This window comes from Candoia aspera, chromosome 1, assembly GCF_035149785.1.
Source record: "Candoia aspera isolate rCanAsp1 chromosome 1, rCanAsp1.hap2, whole genome shotgun sequence".
Lineage (NCBI taxonomy): Eukaryota > Metazoa > Chordata > Lepidosauria > Squamata > Boidae > Candoia > Candoia aspera.
Genome location: NC_086153.1, coordinates 9,145,106 through 9,159,309, shown reverse-complemented (window position 1 = coordinate 9,159,309; position 14,204 = coordinate 9,145,106). Strand labels below are relative to the sequence as shown.

Here is a 14,204-nt window from a genome sequence, read left to right as displayed (position 1 = left end):
GACACTTTCAGATCATGAACCTGATTGCTTCTGGGGAGAGTCTCATTCAGGATAAACACATTCCTGTTACACAATCTGTCTCCAAAACAAAACTGAATTAGATAATTTGTGAAATGTGGCTGTTTTTTGAGCAATGCCCCAAAGACCCTGGTGGATATCTGTCCCATCTCCCTAAAGACCAAAAACAGGGCCTAGGATCCTGGAATCCTGCATGAGACAAGACACCCACCAGAATATTTGAGATCTAGGCCAAACTTACCTTTCATGGCAAAAGCAAAATTCTGCTTGCTAACCAATGCAGGGTTTTAGAACAAGTATAATACGTTTTTCCCAGTCTAAAACCATCAAGCTTACGTACCAGTTGCAGTTCATTGTCCTTTTCTTCACATGGAGTTCCCCTCTTAGATCTGGGGGATGTGGGTTGCAATACTGCACAGCTGTATTATGAGGACAGCTATGTATTGCTTTGCAGGTTATAAGCATTGGAGACTTGCCTATTTTTGAAAAGTCTTTGGGTTCTAAAAATGAGAAGATGACAGAGTATGTTGCTATAGATTTAATGACAAGCCTAGCAACTGAACTAATTCCCTGTAGGTAGTTATACTTATTATATGGAATTGTTTTAATTGGGGTGGGGTTATGTTTATGTTCTTTTAACTCGTTTCTTTTATATTTCACTATTTTAACAAGTAAAATTGTTTTTTAAAAATGGTTACAAATGTGGATCCGTGAGAAGTCCAAACTTGTAGAAGCAAGATAGGGAGTATGTCTGCTACCCATTTTTTTTCCTCTTTCTTCTCCTCCTCCTCTTACATTCTTATGCTACAGCTTTAGGTAGGTGCTGACAAGGATGTTTTCGAGATTAAAAATCTGCAGAATTAGGAGCTCCCAATATTTATCTTATGGCTACTCCTGACAATTTTTCTTAACAACAGAGGATGTAGGATGTCCTTCAAATACCCAAAGTTTGTAGGGGATCTGTGGGGTGCTTTCAGCCCTTAAACCTATCAGAAACAATTCTCAGCTGTTGACATAGTGGTGTGAATTTTGGGTGAAACTGCTTCCTTCTGGTGTTTCGTATGAACATTTATGTGTTTGTGAACACATTACTACTTCGTGCTCAGGACTTTGAGCCCGACTTTGGGTCTGCAGAACAGGGTAGAGCACAGTAAGTGTCTTCCTAAGGTAAGAGGTAGTGTTGGGGTTTGCGGGGTATGGAGGAGAGGCAGGCAAGACTCCAACACTACCTCTTACCAGTCAAAGAGAGTATTTGTAGCTCAGAGTTGAACTGTGGAGTCCTTGGTGCTCTCTGAGCCTTGTTGTTTTCTTGCAGACGTTTCATTGCCAGACTAGGCAACATCTTCAGTGTGAAGAGGGGTATACCGTGGTTTATACAGTATATAAACTGAGAGCAAGGCCCACTCCCTCTTCGCACTGAAGGTGTTGCCTAGTCCGGCAATGAAACGTCTGCAAGAAAACAACAAGGCTCAGAGAGCACCAAGGACTCCACACTACCTGTTACCCTAGGAAAACACTTACTGTGCTCCAAGAGATCTGTGCAAAATTATTTCAGTGAGCAGCTTACTTAAAATGTTGCTGTGGATGGTACTGAAGGCACTGATTGATAACTAACTGATTGTGGCTATTTTCCTATTTCCATGTTCCTGAAGTTCACAAATGCTGTTTTGTATATGCAAGAGACTAACGAGCAATCAGATTCTCAGCAGCACGGAAATCCTCAAATGGCTGCGAGAGATTTTGATCTGCAGGAACAAATTTCTTCTGAAAAACAAAGTAAGTGGAAGCCTGAACCTCAGAGAAGCTTTTCAGTTAGGGCTTGTTGTTTCTGGCGTGCTCCACTTATTGGAAGGGTAGAAGCTCATGGATGGAAAGAAAATTTGACTAGCTCCAGCTATTTTTAACATTCTTGCTCAGTAAAGGAAGTGAAAATGTGCCATAACAGTTTTCTTAACATTGTGAACTAGATTCTGTCTCCTGCTGGGGAGACGTAAACCTCTCCTAAAATCTTTATTTTGTTGCTCAAGGTATTGAGCAACAAAAGGAATAAGGTGTACCCTTTATCTTTTCTACACCTGTTTGGGGAGTTTGAACTGTGAGTAACTCCATGTACCAAAGCAATCGTTGTCTATTAGTGCATGATCCTGTTGGACATCTGCCCATTGAATTCAGCACTTCGATAAGGCTTTCTTACGTAATTCTTCAGGTGCTTAGCTCTTGGGTTAGGAATTGGCAGTCACCTAAGGAGAAAGCATTTTGCTGATTGTATCAAGGACCAATTTGATACAGTGGGGAGGAATTTCAGGTTTGAACAGTTCAGATCCCTACTAGGGGGGTAAAGTTCACTAGGAGAACCTGGACCGGTTACCACTTCTTAGCCTCACCTGTGTAGGTAAAAAGTGAGAAGTGGGACAGACATGCTGTGTATAATAGTTCTGTGCAGAACTCACTGTTCCAGAGAGAAGGCACTGTGGGGGACATTGGAATGTTTATTTTTTTATTCTGGAATATGCTAATCCAGCCATTCTGGGTTTGATCTGGTTGGTTTCTGCAAGTAAATCTTCCAAATCAAAGAGTGGTTTGCAGGGTTTTGGCAGTTCCTCCCAAAAAAAAAAAGTGTGTTCTACCAGAAATTGTGAAGGACAAGATGAAAGGGCAAGACTGAAGCTTGAGAAGGATAGAAACATGGAATATGCTCTAGTGTTTAAACATCCAGGATTGGATGAATTGTGCCCTAGGAGCCAGTTGGCAGTCTGGCTGAATCCTTTTGCCTTCTCTGGAAAATCTTGGAGAACTGGTAAAGTGTCAAAGGTCTGCGAAAGGCCAAGTGTGGTCCTTCTCTACACGAGGGAAAGGAAGATGCAGCAAACTATAGACCATTCAGTCTGACATCAATACCTGGGATGATGTTGTAGAATATCATAAAGCAATTGATTGTGAGCACCTTGAAAACAATGTAATTACCATAACTCATTGTGGATTTGTCAAGAAGAAATCTTGCCAAACTAATCTTTTATTTTGATCAGAAGACTTCCTTTAATAGACTATGAAATGCTGAATTCATAACATGCCTTGATTTTACCATTTGATAAAGTATCTTAAGACATGCTGATTAGCAAGCTATTTAAGCGTGTATTGGTACATAGTTGTTTCAAAAATCATAAAGAGAGATCAACGGTTCTTCATCCAGTTGGCGAGGGAGAGGATCCTTTATTCTTCAATACTTTCATTAGTGATTTGGATGAAGAAATGAAATGTTTATCATAACTGCAGATTGTACAAAATTGGGTGAGGTCTCTGGAAGACTTGAAAAAAATGTCAAAGCCATCTTGATAGGTTGGAGAAATGGGTTGCAAATGACAGAATTAAATTTGGGAGAGTCAGGTGCAGTTTAAAATACGATTTATAGTTACAGGACGGGACCACTGGCTTGACAAACATACTTGTGCAAAAGATCTTGGAACGGATTGCGAACTGCTTATGAGTCAGAAGTGTGATGTGGTTGCAAGGAAGGCAAATGTAGTTTTATCAACAGAAGCATAGTTCCAATTGTTCCACTCTATTCTGCTTTGGTCCGACTCCTCCTTGAGCACTAGACCCAGTTCTAGGCACTTGCTCTAAGAAGGAGTCAGAGAAATTGGAACAGATTCAAAAAATGGCATCAAAGGAAACTAAGATGGAAACTAATCCGTCTGGGATGCTTTAGTTGGACCTGATAGTCTAAAAAGCCTCTTCCGACTCTATGATTCAGTGTACAGTGTTTGGAACAACATGAACCACTCCAGTTCTGGAAGATATATTTTTGGGAAACTACCAGAACAACCCAAATTGATCAGATCAGTGTGTTCTGGAAGGAAATCAGAATGTTCTGGCGTTCCCCAGAACTATGAGTTTTCATATCTCTAATATATAACAACCTGACTTTTTCTTGGAGGATGGAATAAAAAAAGAACAGCTTGAGAGAGGATTTTGCACACAGTGGGAACTAAAGGACTCAGTATCACATCTGGGTCTTGCCAGATCTTCACATTTTTGCATAGAACCTATGAGCATCAGTCAAAAATCACACTGAGTTTTCTCTGATTTAGTAGTCAGTCAGCTAGTAATGTAGGGAAGAAGAAAATGCGTATGGCATGCAAGTACATAGGATTGGCAGCAAGCATGTTTCAAATGATATGTAGCGCCCAAGTAAAAATACTACAGGGACCACCACAGCAGTACAGCAAATGGGAGCTTTTGTCAGAGGTGCACGAACCAATTCCATGAAAAGGCTCCCTCGGGTGGGTGTTAATTGCCAGTCCTCTCATTTGAGGACTCCTCCTTTGTGAGAAAATCAATTTGCCAAGTGTCGTCCACGTTGCTTTTACTCCTATTACAAGTATTTTCTCCTTTCGTAAACGCAGGACTGCCGACCACCTTTCTTTCCCTCCCATTTTTCTTTGACATTTTTCATTCCCTTTCCAAAGTTGGATGACTTTTCTTCTTCCCTCTCTCTGTAGCAATCAGATAGAAGTTCCTGCCCCTTTCTCTTCCTTTATGGGGTAGGATGTGATGTCTCTGGGGGTGGAGCTAATCAAATTTCTCTTGACCACGAAGAGGTGATGCGCTGTATCCCAGGAGCTCCGCTCCGGAAGGGCAAGGGAAGTGTCTGCATGGTGAGTAAAGTGAGAGCTGGCCCCGTGGAATGGAATGCTATTTGGCCCTGAGCTTTCTGCGGGGGGCTATGTGGTGTTACAAGCCTGATCCTCACTGAGCTCCACCCTTGTGCCTGAGCTTTCTCTTTCAGCCTGCATGTGAATGTGCTCCGGTTACACTGATTCCGGGACTGGCAGTCTTTTCTTGACCCGATACTCTTCCTCCCCCGAAAAGATTGCTCAAAATCTTGCAGCCTCTCAGCAGCCTCTTGAAATCTTGTGTGAAAACACACGTCTTCTGAAACGTTGGCCAATTTAATTTTATTGCTGTTTTTAGTTTAATTTCTAAAGGGTCATGGGTGACTTTCAGAGTTACAAGGAATGGCCTGGTGTCCATAAGGGCAGTGTTGTTACTCCATGCCCTAATTCCATCTCTGATCTTTGGGCTTTGCTGCAGATGGTCTACCTGACTTTCAGAAGCTGCTGGGTTTGCAAGTGGGAGTCTTTAGTTCCATGAGTAACTGGCTATATGGTGTGTTATGAAAGATGTCACCTTGAAACATATGCCTTTGGATTTATCCCACCTACCCTGTGTTTTTTAAGGTTATGTTAGAGGATAAAAGTCTTCCTGTTTGGTCTGGGATTTTGTTTGTGTGTAGCTTTTTTGAGTGAACCCAGTCTTGGTAGCTTGTTCAATAAATTATAGTTAAACAATGGTACTATCTGTATTTGTGGGTTCCAGCTCTCTGGCTAAACTCTTGACACTGACCTGGGTTTTCTTACACAGGTAGTCCTTGCTTAATGACCATTTGTTTAGTGATGGCTTGGATTTACGACAGTGCTGAAAAACTGACTTGCGACTGATCCTCACACTTACGACTGTCGCAGTGTCCCCACGGTCTCGTGATCACAGTTTGGGCACTTGGCAATGGGTTTGCATTTATGACCGTTGCAGCATCCCATGGTCACATGATTGCCATTTTTGACCTTCCTGGCCAGCTTCTGGCAAGCAAAATCAGTGGGGAATTGCGTGATTCACGTAACGCCCACGTAGTTTGCTTAATGCCCACAGTGATTCACTTAACAACCGCCACAAGAAGGTCGTAAAATCAGGTCGGATTCGCTTAATGACTACTTCACTTAGCAACCAAAATTCCGGTCCCAATTGTAGTCGTTACACGAGGACTACCTGTATTTGTTTCCCACAGTATTGTAGATGTCCCATCCTGGAAGGATTTCTATATAATTAGTGTCTTACAATAACGTACAGGATATGTTCAAATTCCAAAAGAATGAATTGGTTCCAGCCTCCTACAATTGGCATTAGGTAGCTTCATTAATTTTCCATGTTGTCCTTAGTGGGAAGCAGCCATGAATTATGGCAGCTTTCCTCGATTTGGCATCCTCTAGGTGTGTTGGAACCAAAGTAAAAGTGAAGATACCCTCCAGTCATGTTCAACTCCCTGGCTTCTGTACCTGTGTAATTGTCTTGGTGTCTTTATGGAAGTGGCTTGCACTGCCTTTTTCCAGGATGCTGTTTCCATTTCTCAATATAGACAACAACTTTAAAATTCCCAAGCAGTGGCCCCCTCCAAGCACTAACCCTTAACTAACCCTGCTTAGCTTCTGAGATCAATTCCCAGCCAAATGTGCAGTCCCAACATTTGCAAGGACACAGGTAAGTGAATGCTGAATTATGCCAAGAAGAAACCAGTTTGCTTCTTGGTGGCATAGAAGCTTCCATTGACCTTCTTCTGGACTACTGGTTTCTCCATTTGTGGTTAAAAGCCTATTTTGGAAGGAACTCCATGACTACTCAATATCTAATGTGCTATAAAGTGGCCCTGATTTGTAATGACCCCATAGACTATACAGGTAGTCCTCGCTTAGTGACCACAATTGGGACCGGAATTTCAGTTGCTAAGTGAAGAGGTCATTAAGTGAATCCGACCTGATTTTATGACCTCGTTTGCAGTGATTGTTAAGCAAGCCACATGGTCGTTAAGCAAGCCACATGGTCGTTAAGCAAATCACGCAGTTCCCTTTTGATTTTGCTTACCAGAAGCCAGCCAGGAAGGTTGAAAATGGCGATTACGTGACCATGGGACACCGCGATGGTCATAAATGCAAACCGGTTGCCAAGCGCCCAAATTGTGATCACGTGACTGCAGAGATGCTGCAACAGCCATAAGTGTGAGGACCAGTTGCTAGTCAGTTTTCCCAGCACCATCCTAAGTCCAAACGAATAATCACTAAATGAATGGTTGTTAAATGCGGACTGCCTGTATTTGGTTTTGGAATACATGAAAAACAGCTGCTAAAGTGATGACTAGTGACTAACTTTACCAATGTTTTGTTTCCAAAGGAAAGCACTGCGGGTTGCAGTGGGACGCCAATATGCCGCCAAGCCCAGACCAAGTTGGAGGTTGCCCTGTACATGTCTCTCTGGAGCCCCGACACCGAGGCGGTGCTTGTGGCAATGTCCTGTTTCCGACATCTCTGTGAGGAAGCCGATATCAGGTGTGGAGTAGATGAGGTGTCAGTTCACAACTTCTTGCCCAACTATAATACCTTTATGGAGTTTGCATCTGTGAGCAATATGATGTCAACAGGTAAGAGGAGGTCTTATTGTTATATGCCATAAACCTAAAATATTAAAAATGAGAAAGAGGTCTCTTCTCAGTATATTCACAGTATTCCTTTCCAGTCAATAAACATAAGGTGCTGCTTTACATTCTTAATCCTGCTTTGCAACTGGAGTCACAGTTGACTTCAAAAGAGTACAGGTTCATGTCTCTTGATGCCTGTTGCTTCAGTTTCCAGGCAAAGTTGGTGACCGACACCCTCAAAAACACGCTTTCAGGGTGTTGATTTGGACTAAGTGTCCGCAGTGATGATAATGCAAAAGCTTATTTCATATTGCTAAAGAGTTAAGTAGTTGAGTGAAGCGTTCATAAGTGAGGTTTCTGAGAAATCCAACAGAACTTGAGACTGAGATGGTTACAAATCTAGAATTAAAAATCTGAATTATACCCTGTAAACTGCAGCGCTTTACAATTTGTTTCTTTTTTTTTTAACCTTAAATTGGAATTGTTGCTATTTTGTTGGTTTCTGTCAAGTTGGCTACTTCACTCATTTGGTTGGTCCCAAAGATTAAGCCAGTAAAGGGCTTGTGTGTTACAAGTGGAGGGAAATTAAAATTTAAGCCCATTTAAGATTTGATTTGGCCCTTTTTTTCCTCATCCAATCCAGTAGATGTTCAGTAGATTGTATATATTATACTTTCATTACGATTTCTAAAGATGGCCGTCAGCCCTGCAAGATCTAGCTTGTTGAAGCAATTTTGTTAAAAGGATAAGGAGCACATTTTTAACCACTTTGGCTCCATACAAGTGTTGAGGATAAGGCTGTCATGTTTTTCCACCCATTTCAAGGGCGTTCATTTATGCTTGTGGGAAGTTCCACAGACGTAAGTTGACTGCCAAAAGTATGATAGGCCCTGAAATACGGTGCAGTAGGATGAAGCAGAGATAAAATTTGAAACCAGTCAAATAAAGTAACTTTGGAACTAGAGTCCCTCTTTTCCTCCGTAAGACTTCATAACTGGATTGCCTCAGTTTGCCTAAAGAGTAACAATCGGGGGGTCTCCTTCCTTCACAAACACCTTCTCTGGCTATGACAAGGAGAGCAGGAGTTTTCAACTCTTCTGTGTACTGACAATTCATTAGTATTTTGTGTCCCCCAAGAACCGCGTTAGTAATTCAGTGATGCCCCATGTAGAGGGATCAGGTAGCTCTCCCATTTTCATGTCCCCCACCCCCAAACCCGGGGCATTTTGTACAGGTAGTCCTCGCTTAACAACCATTCATTTAGTGATGGTTCGGAATTACAACGGTGTTGAAATAAGCAACTTAAGTCCGGTTCTCACACTTACGATCATCGCAGTGTGTCATGTTCACTGATTCAGTGTAGTTTATACGTCGTAATGTTTCACATGCCATGGCGCTGACGCGCGTTTCTGTTTGGGAGGGAGCTGCTGTGAGACCTTGTGCCAAGCTCTGTATGTGAAATCAGTACAATGGAATGTGTTTGGGTTATGTTATCTGTTCAAGGACTTTTCCCGCAGACCATCAGAAACTGTTAGGAGCACCTGGGATTGTGGACTTGAGAAGATTCTACGGGGGGAGGGATTTCATTTGCACCAAGGGTTTTTAGTTTGAATTTGGCGCACTTTCATCATTCTCAGCTTTCTCTGTGATCCTGCATACTATTCTTTAATAAATCAGATATCTTTGAATTCACACTCATGAGTCTGATGGTGTTTTAGAACAGGCAACCATTACACAGTGTCCCTGCAGTCACATGATCATGATTTGGGTGCTTGGCAACTGGTTTGCATTTATGACCATCGCAGTGTCCCGTGGTCATGTGATTGCCATTTTCAACCTTCCCGACCTGCTTCTGGCAAGCAAAATCAGTGGGGAACCACATGATTCACTTAATGACCACATGGTTTGCTTAATGCCCATGGTGATTAGCTTAATGACCACCGCAAAAAGGTCATAAAATTGGGTCAGATTTGTTTAATGACCGCTTTGCTTAGCAACTGAAATTCTGGTCTCAATTGTCATTAAGTGAGGGCTCCCTGTAGAGGCATAACTGGAGTGTTAACTCCAGCACAGGCTTAACAAGCCTGCCTTAGTTCTTGATGGTAAAACATTCTGCTACTGGAAGTCTATGATTTTTCTGGTGGTACAAAACTGACTGGCTGTGGAGACTAGAGACCTGGGGCTGGGAATGCCTATGGGCCATGGGCTGCTCACCCCTGCATTGGGACTTGGAAACTGACAAAACAGAGCAAGTTGGAAACCAAAATGTAACTGTAATAGACATCTGGGCATTAGGGATGTTCAGCAGAGAATGCATCAATGCAGATACATCTTGCCACTTTTTAAAAAAGCGAAGGACCTTCATTTATAGAAGCCATTTGTGCTGGCAATAAAATGATCTTGAGAAAATGTTCTCGGGAAACGTTCTGAGCTTCTGACTGTGTCTTTTCCTAGGAAGAACAGCTCTTCAGAAAAGAGTGATGGCACTGCTCAGGCGCATTGAACATCCAACAGCGGGTAACACTGAGGTAGGCTTTTTCCTTTTTTCAGAAGAAAAAATTCTTTTCAGCAGTCAGCGGTTGTTGCCTTAGGCTTGTTTATGCTGTGTGATAAAACAGTCTCTTTTCTGGTTTGTTTTAGGCTTGGGAAGATACACATTTTAAATGGGAGACGGCTACAAAATTGATCCTCAACTATCCAAAGACTAAAATGGAGGATGGCCAGGTAAGGACAAGGCCACTTAGAGGTATCTCCCGGAACATTCCCCTAGAAATGTTGGGCTACAGCTCCCATCATCCTTAGCCAGCCTAGCACAAGGCCTGCCATTAGGGATGTGTGGCTTGCTCTGCATTTGAGTTGTGTGCATATTTACTTATTTGTTTGTTTACAAGAAAGTGACACACTATCCAGCTCCCATGATTCCACACTGAATATTGCATTATTCTGTTGCTACTCCAGCAAGTTCCGTTTCATTTTGTTTGAAAAAAGCTTCTCATATTCGTTGTATGGGGAATCTGTTTTTTTCCTTTTGCTTTCTTAAATTTATCTTCTAATCTAACCGCTTGTGTGGTCAGTTACATTTATGCGTTTATGCATTATTATGTATTTATGATCAGAAGTCACTCTGCTTTTTCTTCAGATAATTTTGGTACCCCTCATTCAACCGTAAGACTCAGCCTGTGTCATTTGTTTGGCCTTTGGTAAAATACTGTGACTGGCTGCTTAGGGGTGGAGTTGTTATGGTCCTTTGAGTCAATCTTGACCCCTGGTTGACTACACAGGCAGGTCTATGCAGTTTTCTTGGCAGCATTTTCAGAAATGGTTTGTCCTTGCCTTCTTCCTAGGGCTGAGAGAGAACAGTTGGTCCAAGGTCACCCAACTGACTTCCATGCCTAAGCTGGAACTAGAGCCTGGCTCTCTCTCTCTCTAGTCCAGTACCTCAGATCACTACACCAGACTGGCTGTCTCTGGACCCTGTATTAGATACAGATGAAGCTGTGATGTGTTTAGTTATGGCTGATTGAATAAATCAAAGTTGTATTGGCTCATCATTTGTTTAATCATGGTTTATTGGATGGTTGTACACACACCGAGTCATTGGGTATAGAATTTAATCCACTGTGATTGGTTCACAGGGCACGCCAACCGAGAGTAGAACAAAACACAAAACATACTTTGTTAATAAATTTGATTAAGCTTCAAGAGAAGAATAAAAACTACAAAAAAACCCAAAAAACTACAAAGAAAGAAAAAAACTAAAGAAGCGCAAAAACACAAGATAATTTTTTTTCAGATTTACAAAAAGATGTGGCTTCCAACTTTTAACAGCAAGGATATGCAAAAATTTCCATAATCAATCTCTTACTCTATATTAAACCAAAACACTAAATTATTTCTATAAATCATTTCACTTTAGCACATAATAAAAGTCACTCAATACAGTTACTCCTCCCTTTTATATTAAAATAAAGAAAAAAAATTCATATAAACCTCCTAAACATCTTTCTCCCCTCCAAAAGATAACACCTATTTAATTATTCCCTTCCTACCCCTATTCTTTACATTTCTGTCTACTATAATAGGAGTCAAATTAAAAAGCACATAGGTTGTCTGCTATTATACCTGATAATACAACAGTTTTAGTAATCCTAATCTTAATAAACCCCAAAAAACAAAAACAATTCAAAACAGTAAATCCAAATCTTTAAAAGCAAATAACATCAATCAAATCCTTAAAACAAACCAGATAAACATTCTATAACCCTAATACAACAGTTTTAATAATCTTAATCTTAATAAACCCCCCAAAATAAAGACAGTTTGAAGCAATAAATCCAAATCTCTAAAAGCAAGTAACTTCAATCAAATCCTTAAAGCAAACCAGATAAGCATTATTTAACCCTTATCTCACTTCAAAATAAACCAAAGCAGTTACATATCCCCACAATGTGCACAGAACTTTCCTCTCGAAAGAATCGAACAGCCCAACAGCCCCCCTCAAAGATTTCAGGTTCTTTTCATGGTATTCCACCAGAAAATCAATTTCACTTGTGGCTTGCAGGTCGATCTCTCCCTTAAATTTCTTCAACTCCACTGCCCAATCTTCATTCAGCATCTCAGTAAAAATCCCAATGTAGCTCTTAAAAGAAACATTTCTATCACTGTTAAATTCCTCAATTTCATCCACCACATCCCCAACCTAATGGCTCATTTTAGATCTCATATTTTCCACAATGTCCTGAATATCTTGCTTAAAAGCTTGATAGAAAGAATCTGTTTGAAATCCTCCATGTCTCACACAGTAAATTATGGCGCCCCCTAGGAGCTTAACCAGCGAAAGTCGAAGCTGTGGAAAAGTTCCAGAGTGTGTTTACACAAAGTGAAAGTGAGATAGGCAGACAGTTCCCAAGAGAAAATGAAGACAGAAAGCTGAAGGTTCAAATCAGCTGATTCAACATGTAGGAAAATGCTAATATCTTCAAATTTAATACAAAAAAAAAAATAACAGGATGACAATTGTTTACTCTCAATCCTCCTTTATATTTGGAAGGAAAACGGAATCCAAAACTTAAAAAAAAAAATTAAAAAGTAATCCCAAAAATAACGATAACAACCAAGAGAGCCAGCTTCTCCTCACTGTAGAAAGCCTCTCTTGGGGTACATATACTTAAAAAATATATATACAAATTACTGATTTAGAAACGGGGTGGCCAGTCTTAGTGTCCCTTTAAGGCTGCAGCACGGCTTGGAAAGTGATGTCGTCCCTGCCTCCCAGCTAGCTCTTACCAATCAAACGCGAATGCTGTTTGCGATCTTCTGGCTGCAAACAGCCATCTGGAGAACAGATGGGATGATTCCAGGTGTTCTCCTTTATCTGGAGAACAGTTTTGGGCTTCAGGAGAACCTGCCTGAGCCCGAAAAAAATTGCCGCATTGTCAGCTCCGTCTGCTGAGCTCGCGGGCACAGCCGTTCAGTCCGCTATTCCCCACTGGAAGCCAAAACACAAAACATACTTTGATGTCATGCCAAGTGTGAACTTATCTAATACAGGTAATCCTCGCTTAATGACCATTTGTTTAGTAATGGTTTGGACTTATGAAGGTGCTGAAAAAACTGACTTGTGACCGGTCCTCACACTTACGGCTGTCACAGCATCCCCCGTGGTCATGTGATCACGATTCAGGCACTTGGCAACCAGTTCACATTTACAACTGTCGCAGTGTCCCCACAGTCACGTGATTGTCATTTTCAATCTTCCCTACTGGTTTCTGGCAAGCAAAATCAATGGGGAACCATGAGATTCGCTTAGCAGCCATGTGGTTCGCTTAACAACCATGTGATTTGCTTAGTGACCGCTGCCAAAAAGGTCGTAAAATTGGTTCTAGAAATTCCAGTCCCAATTGTGGTCATTAAGCGAGGACTACCTGTATCAACTTGGTTTTCTTTTTAAATTTTCAATTCTGCTTTTCAGCAGGCTTCCCAAAGGATCTTACAGTTGTTTAAAAAACATCACAGAATATCAATCCAGCAAAATGAATAATATAAACAAGCACCTAAAACAATATGAATGAAAATAGAACGTCTTCTAAAAGGGGATCTTATGAATCCTGCCTTAGGAAAGTCATAGCAAAGCACTGCAAGGAGTCACTGTGGGTTGGATATGGGACCAGATTTAAGTGCTACTTGTGGAGTTAATGCTCTGGAAAACCTTGGACAGGTTTGTTTGAGCCTCAGTTCTTTTCTGAAAAGCCAAATTCCTGAGGGATTAAGGTTGTCTGGAAAGTGAATGATGTCCTTGCTAGAGGCTGCTTTGCTTTCTGGAATGAATAAACCCTATCCGTACAAATCAATAACCCCCATGCGTGCAAATTCAGCAGTGTGACCATTCTCATCCCACCTTCCTGTCTGTAACTCTCTGCAGGTTGCCGAAAGTCTTCACAAGACAATAGTCAAGAGGCGGATGTCCCATGTCAGTGGTGGAGGTTCCATTGATCTGTCAGACACAGACTCTTTGCAAGAGTGGATCAACATGACCGGCTTTCTGTGCGCCCTTGGTGGGGTGTGCTTGCAGCACCGCGGCAGCACGCCCTTCCCATCCTACAGTCCCCCCATGGGCCCTGTGAGTGAGCGGAAAGGCTCCATGATCTCCATGCTGTCGACCGAAGGCAACACGGAGACTCCTGTGAGCAAGTTCATGGACCGCTTGTTGTCCCTGATGGTCTGTACCCATGAGAAAGTGGGTCTGCAGATACGGACTAACGTTAAGGACCTCATGGGCCTGGAGCTGAGCCCTGCCCTTTATCCAATGCTTTTCAACAAATTAAAGAACATCATCAGCAAGTTCTTCGACTCACAAGGGCAGGTAAAAGTTCAGTTTCAATTGAAGTGTCTTGCAAAGCAGCTACCATGTGCAGGATTCCTTCTTCCCACCACACTTCTGTAT

The 14,204-nt window shown here is 41.7% G+C and overlaps 1 protein-coding gene across 2 annotated transcripts in view; it reads left to right on the top strand.

The window, feature by feature from the left end:
• Positions 1–14,204, top strand: part of NF1 (neurofibromin 1) — a 199,532-nt gene that overhangs the window by 43,154 nt on the left and 142,174 nt on the right. For both annotated transcript variants that reach the window (XM_063297286.1, XM_063297277.1), the window contains exons 16-21: positions 1,671–1,794; positions 4,518–4,673; positions 7,018–7,264; positions 9,716–9,789; positions 9,902–9,985; positions 13,683–14,123. In XM_063297286.1, coding sequence (XP_063153356.1) covers positions 1,671–1,794; positions 4,518–4,673; positions 7,018–7,264; positions 9,716–9,789; positions 9,902–9,985; positions 13,683–14,123 — 1,126 coding nt within the window. The remainder of the gene's footprint in view (positions 1–1,670; positions 1,795–4,517; positions 4,674–7,017; positions 7,265–9,715; positions 9,790–9,901; positions 9,986–13,682; positions 14,124–14,204) is intronic.